The 14,609-nt window shown below is 39.7% G+C and overlaps 2 protein-coding genes across 3 annotated transcripts in view; both read left to right on the top strand.

Annotated features, from left to right (window-relative positions):
* Positions 1–894: 894 nt before the first annotated feature.
* LOC106156501 (uncharacterized) lies at positions 895–8,923 on the top strand. Of its 2 annotated transcripts, none has more exons than XM_087013874.1 (14): positions 895–1,011; positions 2,222–2,387; positions 2,707–3,017; positions 3,227–3,385; positions 3,726–3,829; positions 4,199–4,411; positions 4,651–4,997; positions 5,469–5,567; positions 5,980–6,053; positions 6,622–6,829; positions 7,014–7,090; positions 7,519–7,672; positions 8,255–8,372; positions 8,716–8,923. In XM_087013874.1, the coding sequence occupies exons 2-14, from the start codon at positions 2,265–2,267 to the stop codon at positions 8,757–8,759; spliced, it is 2,031 nt and encodes a 676-aa protein (XP_086870000.1). In that variant the 5' UTR covers positions 895–1,011; positions 2,222–2,264; the 3' UTR covers positions 8,760–8,923. The 2 variants fall into 2 exon arrangements, with proteins under 2 accessions (XP_086870000.1, XP_086870001.1); XM_087013875.1 differs by lacking the exon at positions 895–1,011 and adding an exon at positions 1,033–1,156.
* Positions 8,924–12,702: 3,779 nt separating this feature from the next.
* The window catches only part of LOC106159379 (adenylate cyclase type 1), a 59,221-nt gene continuing 57,314 nt past the window's right edge, over positions 12,703–14,609 (top strand). The window contains exon 1 of the mRNA XM_087014248.1: positions 12,703–14,531. Coding sequence (XP_086870374.1) covers positions 13,950–14,531 — 582 coding nt within the window. The 5' untranslated portion in view covers positions 12,703–13,949. The remainder of the gene's footprint in view (positions 14,532–14,609) is intronic.

Raw genomic sequence — 14,609 nt, 5'->3', positions numbered from 1 at the left:
TCTCTCTCCCAGGGTCATATATTGAACTTCTACTAGATATTTACAGACGTGTCTCTAGCTAATTCATGACACAATCCTCTGCCAAAATTTAAGTAGGCCTATGACATTTTGAAATTTCACCATAACGAGAACTCGTGAGCCAATGCGTAGAGGCAGGGGTGGTCAAAAAAGGGGTATCTTTTCAGCCAAAGTGCTACAAATAGCTGTACCTTAACTTAATCGCATGCATGAAGGGCATTTATTAGCACGTATATTAATTAAAAACTATAGTGACCCAGTGGAAGACCCAGAATAGGCCTACAGCTTCCATCCTCCCTTGAGTTATAATTTTTTTCAGCGACCCAGGGTTTTGTTGCAACGGAGGGAGGAGGGGGGGGGGGTACAAGATTTAAAATATTTGTCTGGCTTCGCTCATCAAACAAAATCACGGCAGTTTTACCATCACATGTAAGTCAAGAAAATCGTATCGCTTTCTATACCGTTTTTTCGTTGGAAGGGGAGAAGCGGTTGCCTTGAAAGCTAAGGGAAGGCAATTAATGTGGCAATGAGCATTGAAAAGTTTAGAAAAGAGCATAGGGCTCAAAATTAATCTCATAAAAATATGCGTATTAATAAACTTATTATTATTATTATTATTATTATAAACTTCTTATTATTGGTATAGGCCTAGGACTAATGTTTTAACTAATGTTTTAATGTATTAAAATACTAATTAAGATTGGCATTGATCGTCTATTATTTTTAATGTCCCGGTCCTATCAGTATAAAAACGGGGTCTAAATAAAGCCTGTTTGCCAATAACAACTCTAGTTAGATTGCTTATTATCAAGGAAAATGTGCCCACTTTCTATCTGGAAAGTTGCTATTGATCACGTGATGAAAAATTCCCCTGGCTATTTATAGCACACGACGATTACAATCTATATAAATCGATCGGGGTTTTTAGTCATAAACAAAAGTACAAAAAAAGAGCGGAATAAGGCAGATTTTAAAGGGGAAGATTCTGTTCAGGTAAGACATCATGCATGTGTCGATGTGTCCCCCGTCTTTCACAAATTCTTCTTTTTAAATGTAGACTTAAGTCGAAGAATGCTGGCGCTAAAAATAGAATTATCCTTGTGACTTTAACCGATGAACTGAAACGGAAGCTTTAAAGGTAGGCCTATGTCCCGGGTTATTAAAGCAAACGTACATATATATACGTATCATTGGAGATATAGCGGGATAAAAAGTCGTAAGAATGTTTGTTTTCCTAAAAATGGCCCCTCTCCTCAATGTAAAATGCAAGGGTCGAGCTGCCCTCCCACACGCAGTAGGCCTACAAATTCTAGCTAGCTCTTAACTTTTAGGGCCATTGTAATTTACTCTATATGAGACGCCAGCTTTGTGAACAAACTTCCATACGTAAATCCCAGCTGGACAGAGTCTAAAAATGTGTGTCGAAAACAATCTATGGGCCTGGTAGAGGGCAGTGAGAGTATTATTATACATGTAGTATACAGGCCTACATATATAGTACAAGCTATAGGCCTATACGTTCACAGACAACTAGTACAAAAAGGCATTCAGGTAACAGGTCAAATCAGCAATGAATTCAATAGCATATGATACCTCTTCATAATCATAAATTGCTAGCCTGTATCAAGCCTGCTCAGTCTAAAAAACCTACATTAAATTCATCCTATTTACACATTGCATAAATGTACGTAGGCTATGTCAATGTTTTTCACCTACTTTCGTTTTAGCCTTCAACCGTATATTGTCACACTGTATCAACTGTACGTTTTTGAGTGCACGTATTTATATGAATGTATGAATGTCTATATTAGTCGTTATCCAGATTGAGTGAAAGAAATGCGTTGATCAAATTTGTTTAGGTAGGCCTACTTTTCCACTTCGCTATTTTTGTTTTCACTGTGACTAACAGTCATGTGAGAGGCAAAGAAGCATGGATGAACTACCGGGAAAACGAACCTAAAACAAAACCTCACAGATAACATGTACCCTCTGATATCAGACCCCCCCCCCCCCCCCCCCCCCCCCAGAAAAAAATACTATACAAAATCACACTGTGAAGCCCTGTGGGAATCGGTGCACTTTAACAGTCCGACCCCCCTACTTTTCACTTTTTGTAGCAGACTACCAGCGCCCTCTATGGCCAGGGAGAAGATTACATGTACCCCTATAGCCAGCGCATTACAGTAACCTACTTTCGTTTCAGTGTTTCCCCGTATTCAATCCGTGAGGGCACAGTCGGAGACATAATGGCCGAAGCACCCCAGTGCGCCGTTCCTATGGGCCAGTACATCATTAACTTGATGCATAAACTCGGCCAAGGAGGATTCGGCGTGGTTTATAAGGGAGTGGACACAAAGAGGGATGTCGAGGTCAGTTGGTGTGATGAAAAAAGATTGACTGTGTGTGTGATAGAATGAAATGGATAAAGAAGCAAAGAAAGAAAAGAAAGAAGAATGAGAGAGATAGAAAGAAAGAAAGAAAGAAAGAAAAAGGAAGGAAAGAAGTATAGCTGAATAAGGTCTTTATACAGTAGGCCTATATATATATGTTTTTATATGTCATGCCTGTAGGGAAAAATGGAACCTTAAAATACTAAAAAACATTGGTTATAAACAGGTAAGTGGTGTCTTTCAGATCATATTCTCAGATTAGTTTTATGACATTAGTAAACGATTTTTTCCTTACCAGGTGGCAGCAAAACAGATAGAAATTCGCCGCGAGAGAGGCGGAGCCGACGCAATGGCGGAGATAAAAATCCTTCAAAAAGTTCCAGAACACGTTAACATAATAAGACTGTATGACTTTCATTTCTTCCGTAATTCTTTCTGGATTATAATGGAGTATTGCAATTGTGGAGATCTGAGAGACTATTTAAAGAAATACGCGCCTGTTGCCTTGGCAACAAAGGTTGATTTCATGCGTCAGATGGCAGCAGCGGTTCACCATATGCACACGCTGCCCGAGCCTGTTGCACACAGAGATCTGAAACCGCCAAATATGTAAGTATTAAATGCAAAAAAATGTAAACTCTCTCTCTCACACACAAAGCGCCTTAATTTACAGTTGTTCTATGCAAACGTGCATAGTTAAATGCACTGTTCAATCGCATGAAAAAAATACAGAAGTGCTAAATATTGTTTAACGTCATTTTAAGTATCTTTAACTCAAGCCTAAAGTATCATTAACCTCTTTTATGGCATTTTTTCAGCCTACTGCGTTATACTGGGAGTGATGAGAGACCTGTAATCAAAGTGACGGATTTTGGGCTGTCGAAGGTGGCAGACGTTGATCTCAGTAAGACCTTCATGATGTCAACACAGGCGGGAACCCCGTGCTTTATGGCACCCGAACAATTTGGAAGAGAGGGGTAAATGTGCTAGTTGTGACTGTGTGATCATTGTGTTTGGTGTGATAGTAAATTTCAAATTCACGTGCCAGTGAGATTATTATTAGATATATATAATTAAACAAAAGTGTTGGTGTTATCAAAAGGCCTGGTACAATAAAGTTCGAGTAATACTTGGGTAATTTTTAATCGTATTTCTCACTGGTTAATACTTGAGAGTGTATTTTTAGTACTATCTAACCTCGTTACCATGTAATTGTGAACCATGCAGGTAATAACATGATATAAGGGTTAAATCAAATTTATATATCCTCCTCCATTTGGATTTATCCAAATTTGATAATGGTGTTTATTTTACAAGGTATACTGCCTCCGTGGACATATTTGCCTTGGGACTGATGTTTGTCGGGATGATCAATTTTGAAAAGACGGGCGATATAATACCGACAATTCCTGATAATCCAGGTAGGAAACAACACACTGTATTCATTTATTTATTTATTTCACTGCGATTGTGGGCGTGGAAGTCATATTGATTATTTAAATGCCCACTTAGAAAAATTACTATGGTTTTAACAATGGTTTGTTAGGATGATTGGCCATTTACTTTTTTGAGAGTATTTTGCAACTATTAAGACTCACGTACTGACCAATATATTAGAATGCATTTTTTGCTTTTTGTAAGGAAACACATTATAAAATTATGCATTATTTGAATTGAAATCCGCAATATTGACAAGTCCCCCCCCCTTTAAAGTATTATCCCAGCGTTGTAAAAAACAACATCAAATAAAAAATGTACACTTTGTAATCAAATTCTTTATATTCTCCAAGGTTCCATGTTAGCCTGCATGATAATGCCGATAGGGATCCAAATGAACCAGGCAGCCAAGACAGGCGGGAGGCCAGTCCGCGTGGTGAAACTGGAGTCAAGTGATGACCCAGTATTAAAACAGGTGAAAGAGTTGATACAGAAGATGGTTCTACATAAACGGGAGGACAGGTGTACGTCACAACAGGTGTTTGACTCAATCAATCGTATCTATGGTAAGAGCCACTGCATAGCTTATAAGTTGTCAATGGCGCCAAATTTGGATACGCTTCCACCGGATTTGTTTCAAATTTTAGTACTTAATGAAATGGTTTGAACTAACTTTAAATAGATAGTTGATACACCTATTGTAATGTAATGAACCCATATGTAAGACCTGTTTTTAGATATTTTGGGAATTTTTAGGAAAAGGGCCTTTAAATTCGATCATGTTGTGCAGATTTTTAAAATTCAGAGGAAATCAAGTCAAGCCTGCCGCCTCCACCACCACGACCATGCAAAACCGGTGAAACGGCCCGCTCCAGAACTCCGCTAGATGTCGACACTGACGCGGCGGCCGCAGCTGCGGTGGCTGGCTTGGATGACGATGAAGATGACCTTGGTTATAGGCTTCTCCGCCAAGCCATGCAGCAACACATGGAGGATAAGATTCAAAAAAGAAAGAAGGGCGGTCGTAAAGATGCGCTGCTGAAAGAGCTAGGAAAAGGGGTCCCGCTTCTCGAGATGTTGCTTCATCACGCGATTGATGATGATAGCCCAGAGAGACAGAAAGGGAAGCGCAGAGATGACAGTGATGACGACGTATGTCTGTCGTTCAGATTTTCTTTTTTCTCTTTTCTTTCGCTGCTTCATTCACTTTTTAAGATTCAATTTATCATTGTTATTTCCTTTTATCCTGTTTGCGTCATTTTTCATTTTACTTTTTCTTCTCTCTCTCTCTCTCTCTCTCTCTCTCTCTCTCTCTCTCTCTCTCTCTCTCTCTCTCTCTCTCTCTCTCTCTCTCTCTCTCTCTTACACACACACACACACACACACACACACACACACACACACACACACTTACGAAAAATAAGTCTGGAACACTTCTCTCTTGATACAATAGTAATAATAAAAGTAGTGGTGTTTGTATATTAACACAGATTAACTGCATTTCATTAACCTGTATGTAAAAGACATGCTTTAATTTTCTTTATATTTTTCTTGGAATTGCTTGTATGTGTTGTAAACAAATTTGGCCTCTTGTGATGTTATATTTAATTTCTTTAATTCCAGTTTCCAGTAGGGAGCAAAGTTCGCGTCATGGACGTGGAAGTCTCCAGGGCCAAGGAGATGCAGCGAAACTATGGGGGGTGGGTGGATCTGATGAAACACGTAAGTAGAATACGACAAGAGTTCGATCAAGAAGCCTGTTTTAGCAAGAAAATTAGCCTTTAGTTGAGGCAGAAGTATTTGGTCCATAATTTTAAGTCTATATTTGAAGACAGAAGTTTCTCCTTTTGGAATCGGTGTCCAATTTATATCCTTTTTAAAAAGGTTCGTGAGCCTCTTCCGTTTTGTTTTGGAATTAATCATAGGGGCAACCTTCTGATTCAGGTCTTTAATCCCCTTTAATTTTAGATTCAACAGGTCGTTCAAAATTGAATCGTGGATACTCTTACATTTTACAACACACAAATTGCTCCATCATAGATTACAATAAATTCAGATTTAAGACTATTAAATATAAGCAAAACGTGGTGTTTATTTATGTTTAAGTTATAAATTATCTTTCATTTTGCTGTAGTATCTTGGCAAAGAAGGCACTGTGGGGGAAAAATTGCTGCACACTATACAAGTGAGGTTTTCAGACGGCCTAAAGTAAGTTAAAAGAACATTATACGCCTTTTGTGTGCCCTCTACCAGGGTTGCAAATATTGTAGGCACATTTTCCACATCACTGTTGGGAGATTGCCGATATTTAGCCAGAGACATTATCTGTGAATATCTTACGAAAAATCAATCTGTGGCTTTGGTAGAAGGTACCTTTTGTGATATAATTTCCTTAGATAACGACTTTTAATAACTGTAGTAATCAAAAATATAATCCAGATCTTGTCTTTTTGTTTACATCAAAATTAGGTCATATCATCGACCATAAATTTGAAAAACAAAATATTAGAAAAGATGACATGATGAATCGAAACCCATTAGTCTGCATAATCTTTTATTACTCAGTGGTACAGTACATTTATTAAAAACTGAGTGAAATGGGCGATCCTGTAATTTTTTAATTAAATTGTGTTTGGTAGTCTTTTTTTCTTTCTCAAAACTATACTTATTTCTGTTACAAACAACAATTACCCCTTATTAGGCCTATTTGGACTGTCTCAAAGAATAAGGATGTTACATGAATTGCACTAAATATATGACGTCATTTCATGCTCAGATGGGCCTGGAACCCCGCCCTGCTTCAGAAGATCAATTCAGACGGCACGGCAAGCGAACAGAGTAGACCACGAGATAAACGAGAGAGTAGACGGGACTTTATTGGCGCCCTCTTTAAGCGGTATGATGTGGTGCAGATTGCATCGGAGGAGAGCGTGGTCAAACTTCTTCAGGAGGGACACGGGGGATGGATGGACGAGATGAAACAAGTACGTGACGTCACGTCAGTGACGTATCAACACGATTTGCATAATTTGCATATAATTTGTTTTATATGTTTTTTTATTCAAAAATACCTCTTTGACTGCTATATTTGATATTCTTTAAAGCGTTCAAATCATGTTTTGTCATATGATTCTTGCTCTAGATTGTGCTTTTTTCTTTCATATTCAGAATGTCGGCGTGAAGGGGATAGTTAATAACATAGACAGCAACGGGGACGTGTTTGTGGAGTGTATTAACGGTGGGAAGTACGTTACATATTTTACAGTTCTTTACTCTTGTATTTATCAATTTATCCTTTTTCTAAAGATGAGGCGTGTAAAAGACGAAAAAATGCATTTGCTATCAAATTGCTTTGACCTGTTGGTTCATATTTTGGAATATTCCTGTAAAGAGTCAGTGTACACGAAAAAGCATATGGTGTGTGTGTGTGTGTGTGTGTGTGTGTGTGTGTGTGTGTGTGTGTGTGAGAGAGAGAGAGAGAGAGAGAGAGAGAGAGAGAGACTGTTAAAGAGACTGAGAGACGCAGATATATAAATTTTGTTATCCTTCAAGAATTAATCTTTGCCTCCGAGCTTCAATCAGTGAAAATATCTACTGAATCTAAGAACACACTAACTTAAGTATATTCCAGTATATTGTATCAAAATCACCAGCTGCAGTTCTTCCCCGACAGGTGGTACTTCAATCCAGAAGTCCTGATCAAGGTGGAGCCTAACCCCAACCAGGATTTCGACGCCGGGGACTTTGTCATAATCAAAGATGTCGAGGTATCGGAGGCCAAGGCTCTACAGGTTGGCCACGGAGAGTGGCACTCCAGTATGGAAAAGGTAACTTTGTATTCAACATTATCTTCCATGCAATTTTTGAGAAATGATTATATGTGCTATTTTAAAAAGTCGTGGCAGGTATAGAACTCTACACGGATACAGAGAATACAATACAGTCTGCATTTCTCAAAGCCTGATAGTTTTTTTGACTTGTGAAACGGGTTATTTCTTTAGTATTAAGTGTAAACATACTGTCCATATTATGATGTGGATTGAATCGTCTGTAAATAAAAGATAGCTGAGCGACAAATTCACTGAGGTCCCGATTTTTTATCTTATAATTATAAGTTGTGGTCTTTCTTTGGTCTTAAGTTCTTAAGTAAAACCAGTGGAACAACAGGAATGGTACAGATGTAGTCCTAGGAATAGAAGCCCGGGCTCCCATATGATTAGTAAAGATTAGAGTTAGTCGTACTGGGGTTAGTATATTGGTCAAGTGTCACCTGTACAAAGTAATGGGGAAAGGACTACGATTCTTAGCGGACTACCATATTCCTGTCACACCGGTCATATTTAAGCTCATGTAGCAACAAGCACAAGGCAGACACACTAAATTACGTACACGTGTAATTCATATTGCAGGCGCTGGGAAAGACTGGTATCGTGAAGTCAGTCCTGACAGGTGACAGGGTCAAGGTCGAAGTGGCAGGCCACACCTGGATCTTCAACAAAGCTCTGCTGCTACTGGTGGCTAATGCAGGTGAGTGGCCGTCCTAAAATGACGGGGATAACTAATCAGTTTTTCTTTTGAAGAATTAACGGGTTGTGAGAGTTGAGGTATTAGTTAATGTACAGGTGCAGTATGTGTAAGTTGTTATCCGTCATCCACTGTAGCTTTGGTATATTATTTTTCAACAAATTTGCGTGTGTTTAAACTATTTTAAATTTTGTTTTAAGTGATTATGGAATCGTTTGGTGGACTAATTTATCTACTTTTAGTTAATAGGGCCTACAAAGATCTCATGGCACATATCGTACTCTCTCTCTCTCTCCCTCTCTCTCTCTCTCTCTCTCTCTCTCATATTCATACCTCTCTATTTCAGAGGAGATGATGCATGGTATCCTACTAAAGAAAATGAACCGATGAAAAGGATAAACACCGTCTGGTGATATACAAGACAAGATACAATAAAGTATTACTTAATCTATTCTTCAAAGGTTTACATAATATTCATTCACCAGGAGTCTAAAGTTTGGAAGAAGTTGTAAGTGAATAGCGTTTGTTGCCATCGGAATAAACCAAAAAAACAATGCAATAGTAGACATTTCACAACAAAACGCTTGAGACATTTATGCGTGTAATTATCTAAGATGGACTACCGTAAAGTCATCCTGAGTTTTAAAGGCCGCAGGGACTTGGTTTTAGCCTTAGTTATATATATAGTATAACTATCAATTAACGTATACTGGGTATTCTGAAACGTCGGTACTCTGAAACCCAGGATTTTGGTGTGTTACTAAAAGCAAAGCCCTTAAAATTGTCAATTGCTTTCTATGGTTTTTATAAAAACTTAAAAGTCCCTATTGAGCTTAGATCGCAGGCTTTGAATGTACCACAACAAGTTTTTAAAGAGACAGAGAATTTGGAATAATATCATTCACAGATTAATTTTATGAATGATCTGTTCTTTTGTACATTTTGAAAATAAAAGATGTTGTATTTATCGTATTCTGTGACTCAAAATCGCAGAGGAGAATTACATTTACAAATAGTAACATCAACGACCCCCTTCTTCCTCAACCAGGCATTGTGACAGATGTGACAGGTAACGACTCAACTAACGCATTCGCATTTATTAGCAAAACAAGTGCGCTGCTTGAGGAAAGAGAGGATGTTTTGCGCCGCAGCTGCTTCGTGAAAACTTTCACTGACTGCACAGACTCTACCAAACACTACATGTACCTTCAGAAATTTTACATTTAGATTTGATTTTTTCGTAAATGCCACGTTTATTATTTTTTTATAATCGCTTAAACCACTGTATACTTAGGCTTCTAGTCTACCGACGATTATTAAGTTGGTCTATCCTCTCGTCTCTCTTTCACTTCTCCTCCCTTCTTCATTATTTCCACGCTTGTCTCCAAAGCCATATTTTATGTAACTGAGCAAAAGTGGCTAAAAAGTGACTTTAAAAAAAGAGAGGAAAGGTATAATTTGCGGAAGCTTTCTTTTTCTCGCCTTGAATCCATTTTTTTCTTCTCGCTTTATATAAATAAATAAACGAAATTAAAAACATGCACTTCTTCATTTTTTTTTTTAATTTTGCTATAACCAGGAAGACGTGGTTTTATAACTGCGGTCCTTACGTCATGTTTTATGCCACGTGACCCCTAACAATCATATAAACACACGTATGCTGTAGTCGACACCAATATATATTTTGCGGGTGAATTCCCCAACATAACAGCCATATGAAAACTGTAAATATTATCCTACCCTTTCGCGCAATGTACAGATGTATAGGACGAATAAATTCGGACAATGACGTTCTTTATGATGATTTGATTACGGGCTAATGGAGACAAATGTGGACTATATTATGCTTGTATTGTACGATATATGAAACTTGTGTTGAGGTATCAGTGTCTAAAGCACAGGTGCAAAGATATATATATACCTCAGTTTTTGGGTGGACTTGGGCCGTAGCCAGCAATTTCAAAAGCGGGTTCTTCTTCGAAAATAAAATGGACCTTTTACCATGAAACCTTCATGCAGCCTACCTAGATCAAATTTTACCCGGGTGAGGGGGGGAAGGGGACCTTTTCCCAGCAAAATGGGGGGGGGGGGGGGGGGGGGGGGGTTGGAACCCTCCGAACCCCTCCTGTCCACGGTCCTGAAATGAGACATTTCTCTCTGAGCAAATTCTATTCACCCGCTGTGTCAAAATGTCTAAGCTATTCCCTGCGGTGTTAACTACAGTAGTACTATCCTTCAAATAATTAGGTATGAAATTCAGGGTAACTTAGGAGGGGAGAGAGCGAATTCTTTCATACAGCGGCAGGGTAGGGGCGCACACCACGGGCAAGAAATTAAGGCTGTTCATAACATAAGTCAGAAAGTCAATTTAAAATCATGGATTGCTCAATGTAGCAGACCTTTCCACCCACACCCCCAATAAAAATTAAAAAAAAAATGATAAGAATACGAGAGGAGTAACAATGACCAAAGAGTACAGGAGGCAGACAAGGTAAACTTTCTTATAGCCACAAAGCCTGTCATAAATGATTTATTCACGTTTACGTTTTGACGCCCACATACAGTAATGAGAGCACAGAAAACGACCCCAGCGCTGCGAAAACGACTACCCCCACCCCCCAAAACACACACACACACACAAACACACACACACACACACACGCACACACACACACACATCTTTACCAATCTGACTGGCGGGAAATTGGTTGTGATAAGGCAAATCAATGCATTGGACAAACTACGGTGATTTAATATATTACAAAATGCTTCGTGTTAAGAAAATGATTTTCTTGTGAGGGTCTGGAGTTTTTGTCAAAAGAATTGCAACTGTCAAGGACAGTAATATACGGAGTGACAAATGGCACTGTTAAGAAAAGAAAACGCCAGCGGGTCATTAATACCTTCTGAGTCATCAAATCTCGGGGACGGAATGTTTTTGTTCTCTCGTCTCTCAAGGCGGTAATAACATTGTAGAATTCTTTCAAATGATGCAGATATTTTTTATCTGGAAAACAGGTGGCTTTGTGGCTAAAATGAGACGACAGTGGAACGCTCTGTATAGTCCTAGATAATTCAGTTGCATCTGCACTGAGCAAAAATATATTAACACCGGCGCAATACTTTAAAAGTTTTATCAGCTTTGTGAGTTATATTAAATCATACAAGTTTATTTTTGTTGTGTTTCAGATTACTGTACAGTTATAAGACTAGAACATATCATTTGTAGTCGCCCATTACGTATTACATAAATATTTTACATTAATATTTTTACTTAGGTAAATTCGTTTATTTGGAAGATAGCCCTGAAGGGAAAACTTTGCCAAAACACATTAAAAATCGTGTAATCTTTGTGCAATCTGTCAAAGTCAAAATATGTTTCGTTTTTTTTTCTTTAACAATTTTGATGTTAACTTTCCTTATTATCCAGTTTTGATAATTCAAACTGATGCCTGATGCTAAAAAAAAAATTCATTTTCTCTTTTCGCACATTCTCATTAGTATTTTAGTAGCTGAGAAAACGAAAAATACCCTTCGATTAACAATTCACAACTGTAGCATCTGCTGCGCAATCAGCCAGCACAGTTTAGTAAAATATCACAGCACTCTCTTACTTCTCCGGGGATTAATTGTCGGTCGATTTGAACATTAGGGAAAGAAATCCCTGAATTTGTGAGGGCACTCGAGACTAAAAAAAAACTTATAAGCCTATTGTCCCAGATGTCCCGTGAACCTCGAGGTAAACGCCGAGGTAGGCACAGACAGGTGATTGTTTTTACGTTGGGCTCAATCACCACAAATCTGAACGCACCTGAGCCGTTTATTACGTGGTCACTCATTCATGTATCGATATGATAGATAAGAGCTGTGCACAGGTGTCGGCAGCGAGGACCTGTACTCTGCGCAAAGTGATCCAAGGGAAGTCACCCGAACTCTGCTGAAGATACATGTAATTTCACCTTGCTGTCCAATTTTCGATCACATAGTGGAGCAGGTATCTGCGCTTTGGCGTGTAACAAAACCGAAATCATTTCCATTACGCAATTGTTTTAAACAGATGAAAGCCCTGCGTAAGACAGCCAGCCATTTGGTATGATTTAACACAGGTACAACGTTTTTTCTTTCTCTCCTTTGCTTTATCCGAGAGCATAGCGTAGAACAAGGCGCTCCACGTGAGAACGGGCTTACAATATTACATAAAAGCGCCCTCGAGCTCTGTTAAAGGAAACAAACAATTTCGGGGCCCCTCTCCCTTCTTCGTCGACACCCTTGGTGTAGTTGTGTGAGAGAAACGAGTTAGGGAGTATTTTGACACTCTCACCCAGAGCTCTGTCGAAGGCGGTAAGATTGACGTGCAGCAGAGCTGCGCCGAGTTAGGATGGACATATATAGCCCTACGATCACATGGTATGCTTGCACGCAGAGGTCGGAAAAGGTCAAGCAGCCAACACGGAGTGCAGGCAGCGAAAACAAAGAAGGCTGTTGCCGTTCAACTGAACACAAAGTTTCCCGTGGAAAGAGGGAATTCGCACTGAAAGCTGCCGCATATCGGCCGATCCAGCCGGCAGCTTAATAACGTTACGTGAGAACTGCTGCGTTCGGTGCGCATAGGTAAACGCTCGTTAATGGGCACTCGCTTTACTTAGACTTAAAAGTGTTGTTTAAGCCGGACAGTGAAAAGCTGTGGAATTACGAGAAATACCTCAATTCCGAGGACAGGTATTACGAGGTGAGGGAAGCCAGAATGGACGAGTTCACCAGACGATCGAGTTGAGACCACACTATATACACACCGAGAGCTCTGTTCGGTAAAAGAGAGAGAGTGGTCGGAACGCTGCGTTTAACATTACGCTGGGAAAACTACAACTGCTTGCCTTCTCTTTGATAGGCCGCAAGTGAAACCTAAAGCGTTGGACATATTTCTGTAACGCAACACACATCAGGGTCTATTTATATCGTCCCGTTGTTGCATATAAAACTGGAGGTGAGCGAGAGGATAGAGTGAGCCGGAACGTCTATTTAAAATCAATTAATTAACAGCTGATAAACGGAGAGCGTCCCCTTGCGCGTTCACGCTGAGGTCAGAAGAGAAGTTTATTTCAATATTGCAGTTATTACAGTACGCTGGTTCATAGAAAAAGGAACAAACAGTCGGCTGATGCTAAAAATAGAATCGTCTGCTTCCACTGATCGGGGAAAAGGAAAGAGAGCAACCGTCTGCACAAACAGTTTGGAAGACTTAACCTTAAGACGCGAGGTTTATCATCATGTGTTAGACTAAGGGGTTATAATGCTGAAGAGAGTTTTGGATGTCGTGAGTTAACCTTTGTTTGGGTGACTACACTTCAACGAGAAATCGGAAACGTCATATTGAAGGGAAAACATCGTGATAGCAGTGCAGACGATATTTTGGTTGTCGTAAACAAAATCGTCTGCATCTATATATTTCTGCAGTGGAGGATTGATTGCCGTAAACACTCATCGTCTGCTGTTACTACGCCAATCGGTTGCTTCGCAGGGGTGAGATCGGAACCAAGACCCGCTGCTCTATCAGTGTACGATGCATATAGCGCTTTCGCTATGGAGTCCGATGAGGAAGATCTCTCAGTCTACACCATCCAAAAACCTCCCAGTCGAACTTGGAGAAGATGCATGCACCCCCATGGCTTCTCGGATCGGGAGCTGGAGGAATTGTACCACAATTATGTATTTCGTTTGGAGCAAAGTTCCATCGCTTCTTTACTGGTTTTATTCATCCTTCTCACGGCAGTTTTGGCGATCGTTCACTTCATCTACATCCTTCAGCCCACTGTGGCTAACGTATACTACTGCGCAAACTGTGGGATATTTTTGGTCTTCTACATCTTTATTAGTACCAAATATTTCCAGGAACGCCACCTGAATTTAATGGCGTATGCGGTGTTGGTGCTTCTGGGGGCGTTCGCTGTGATCTCCCTCCCGGTGCATTTTCTCCCCGGGGACCGCCCCGTGTACAGCCCGGCCGACGGGGTGTGGGAGAGTGTGTTTGTCATATTAATGGGTTATGCAATGATGCCTCTGAGAATGTGGATTTTGGTCGTATATGGAATATTGTTGTCAGGGTGCCACATGGTGGTCGCAGCGTTCCTCGCCAACAGCTTGCCGTCGTTGCTATGGAGACAGGTAAGTAATCATAGTTTGCAACATTGAATCTGGATTTAGTGTGGGATTGCAAAATAGGTGTCACTGAGCCGCTGATTA

This window comes from Lingula anatina, chromosome 5 (assembly GCF_051362555.1).
Source record: "Lingula anatina isolate TDL-2025a chromosome 5, LinAna3.0, whole genome shotgun sequence".
Lineage (NCBI taxonomy): Eukaryota > Metazoa > Brachiopoda > Lingulata > Lingulida > Lingulidae > Lingula > Lingula anatina.
Note: the sequence above shows the minus strand (reverse complement) of the source record. Positions and strands in the feature narration are given on the sequence as shown.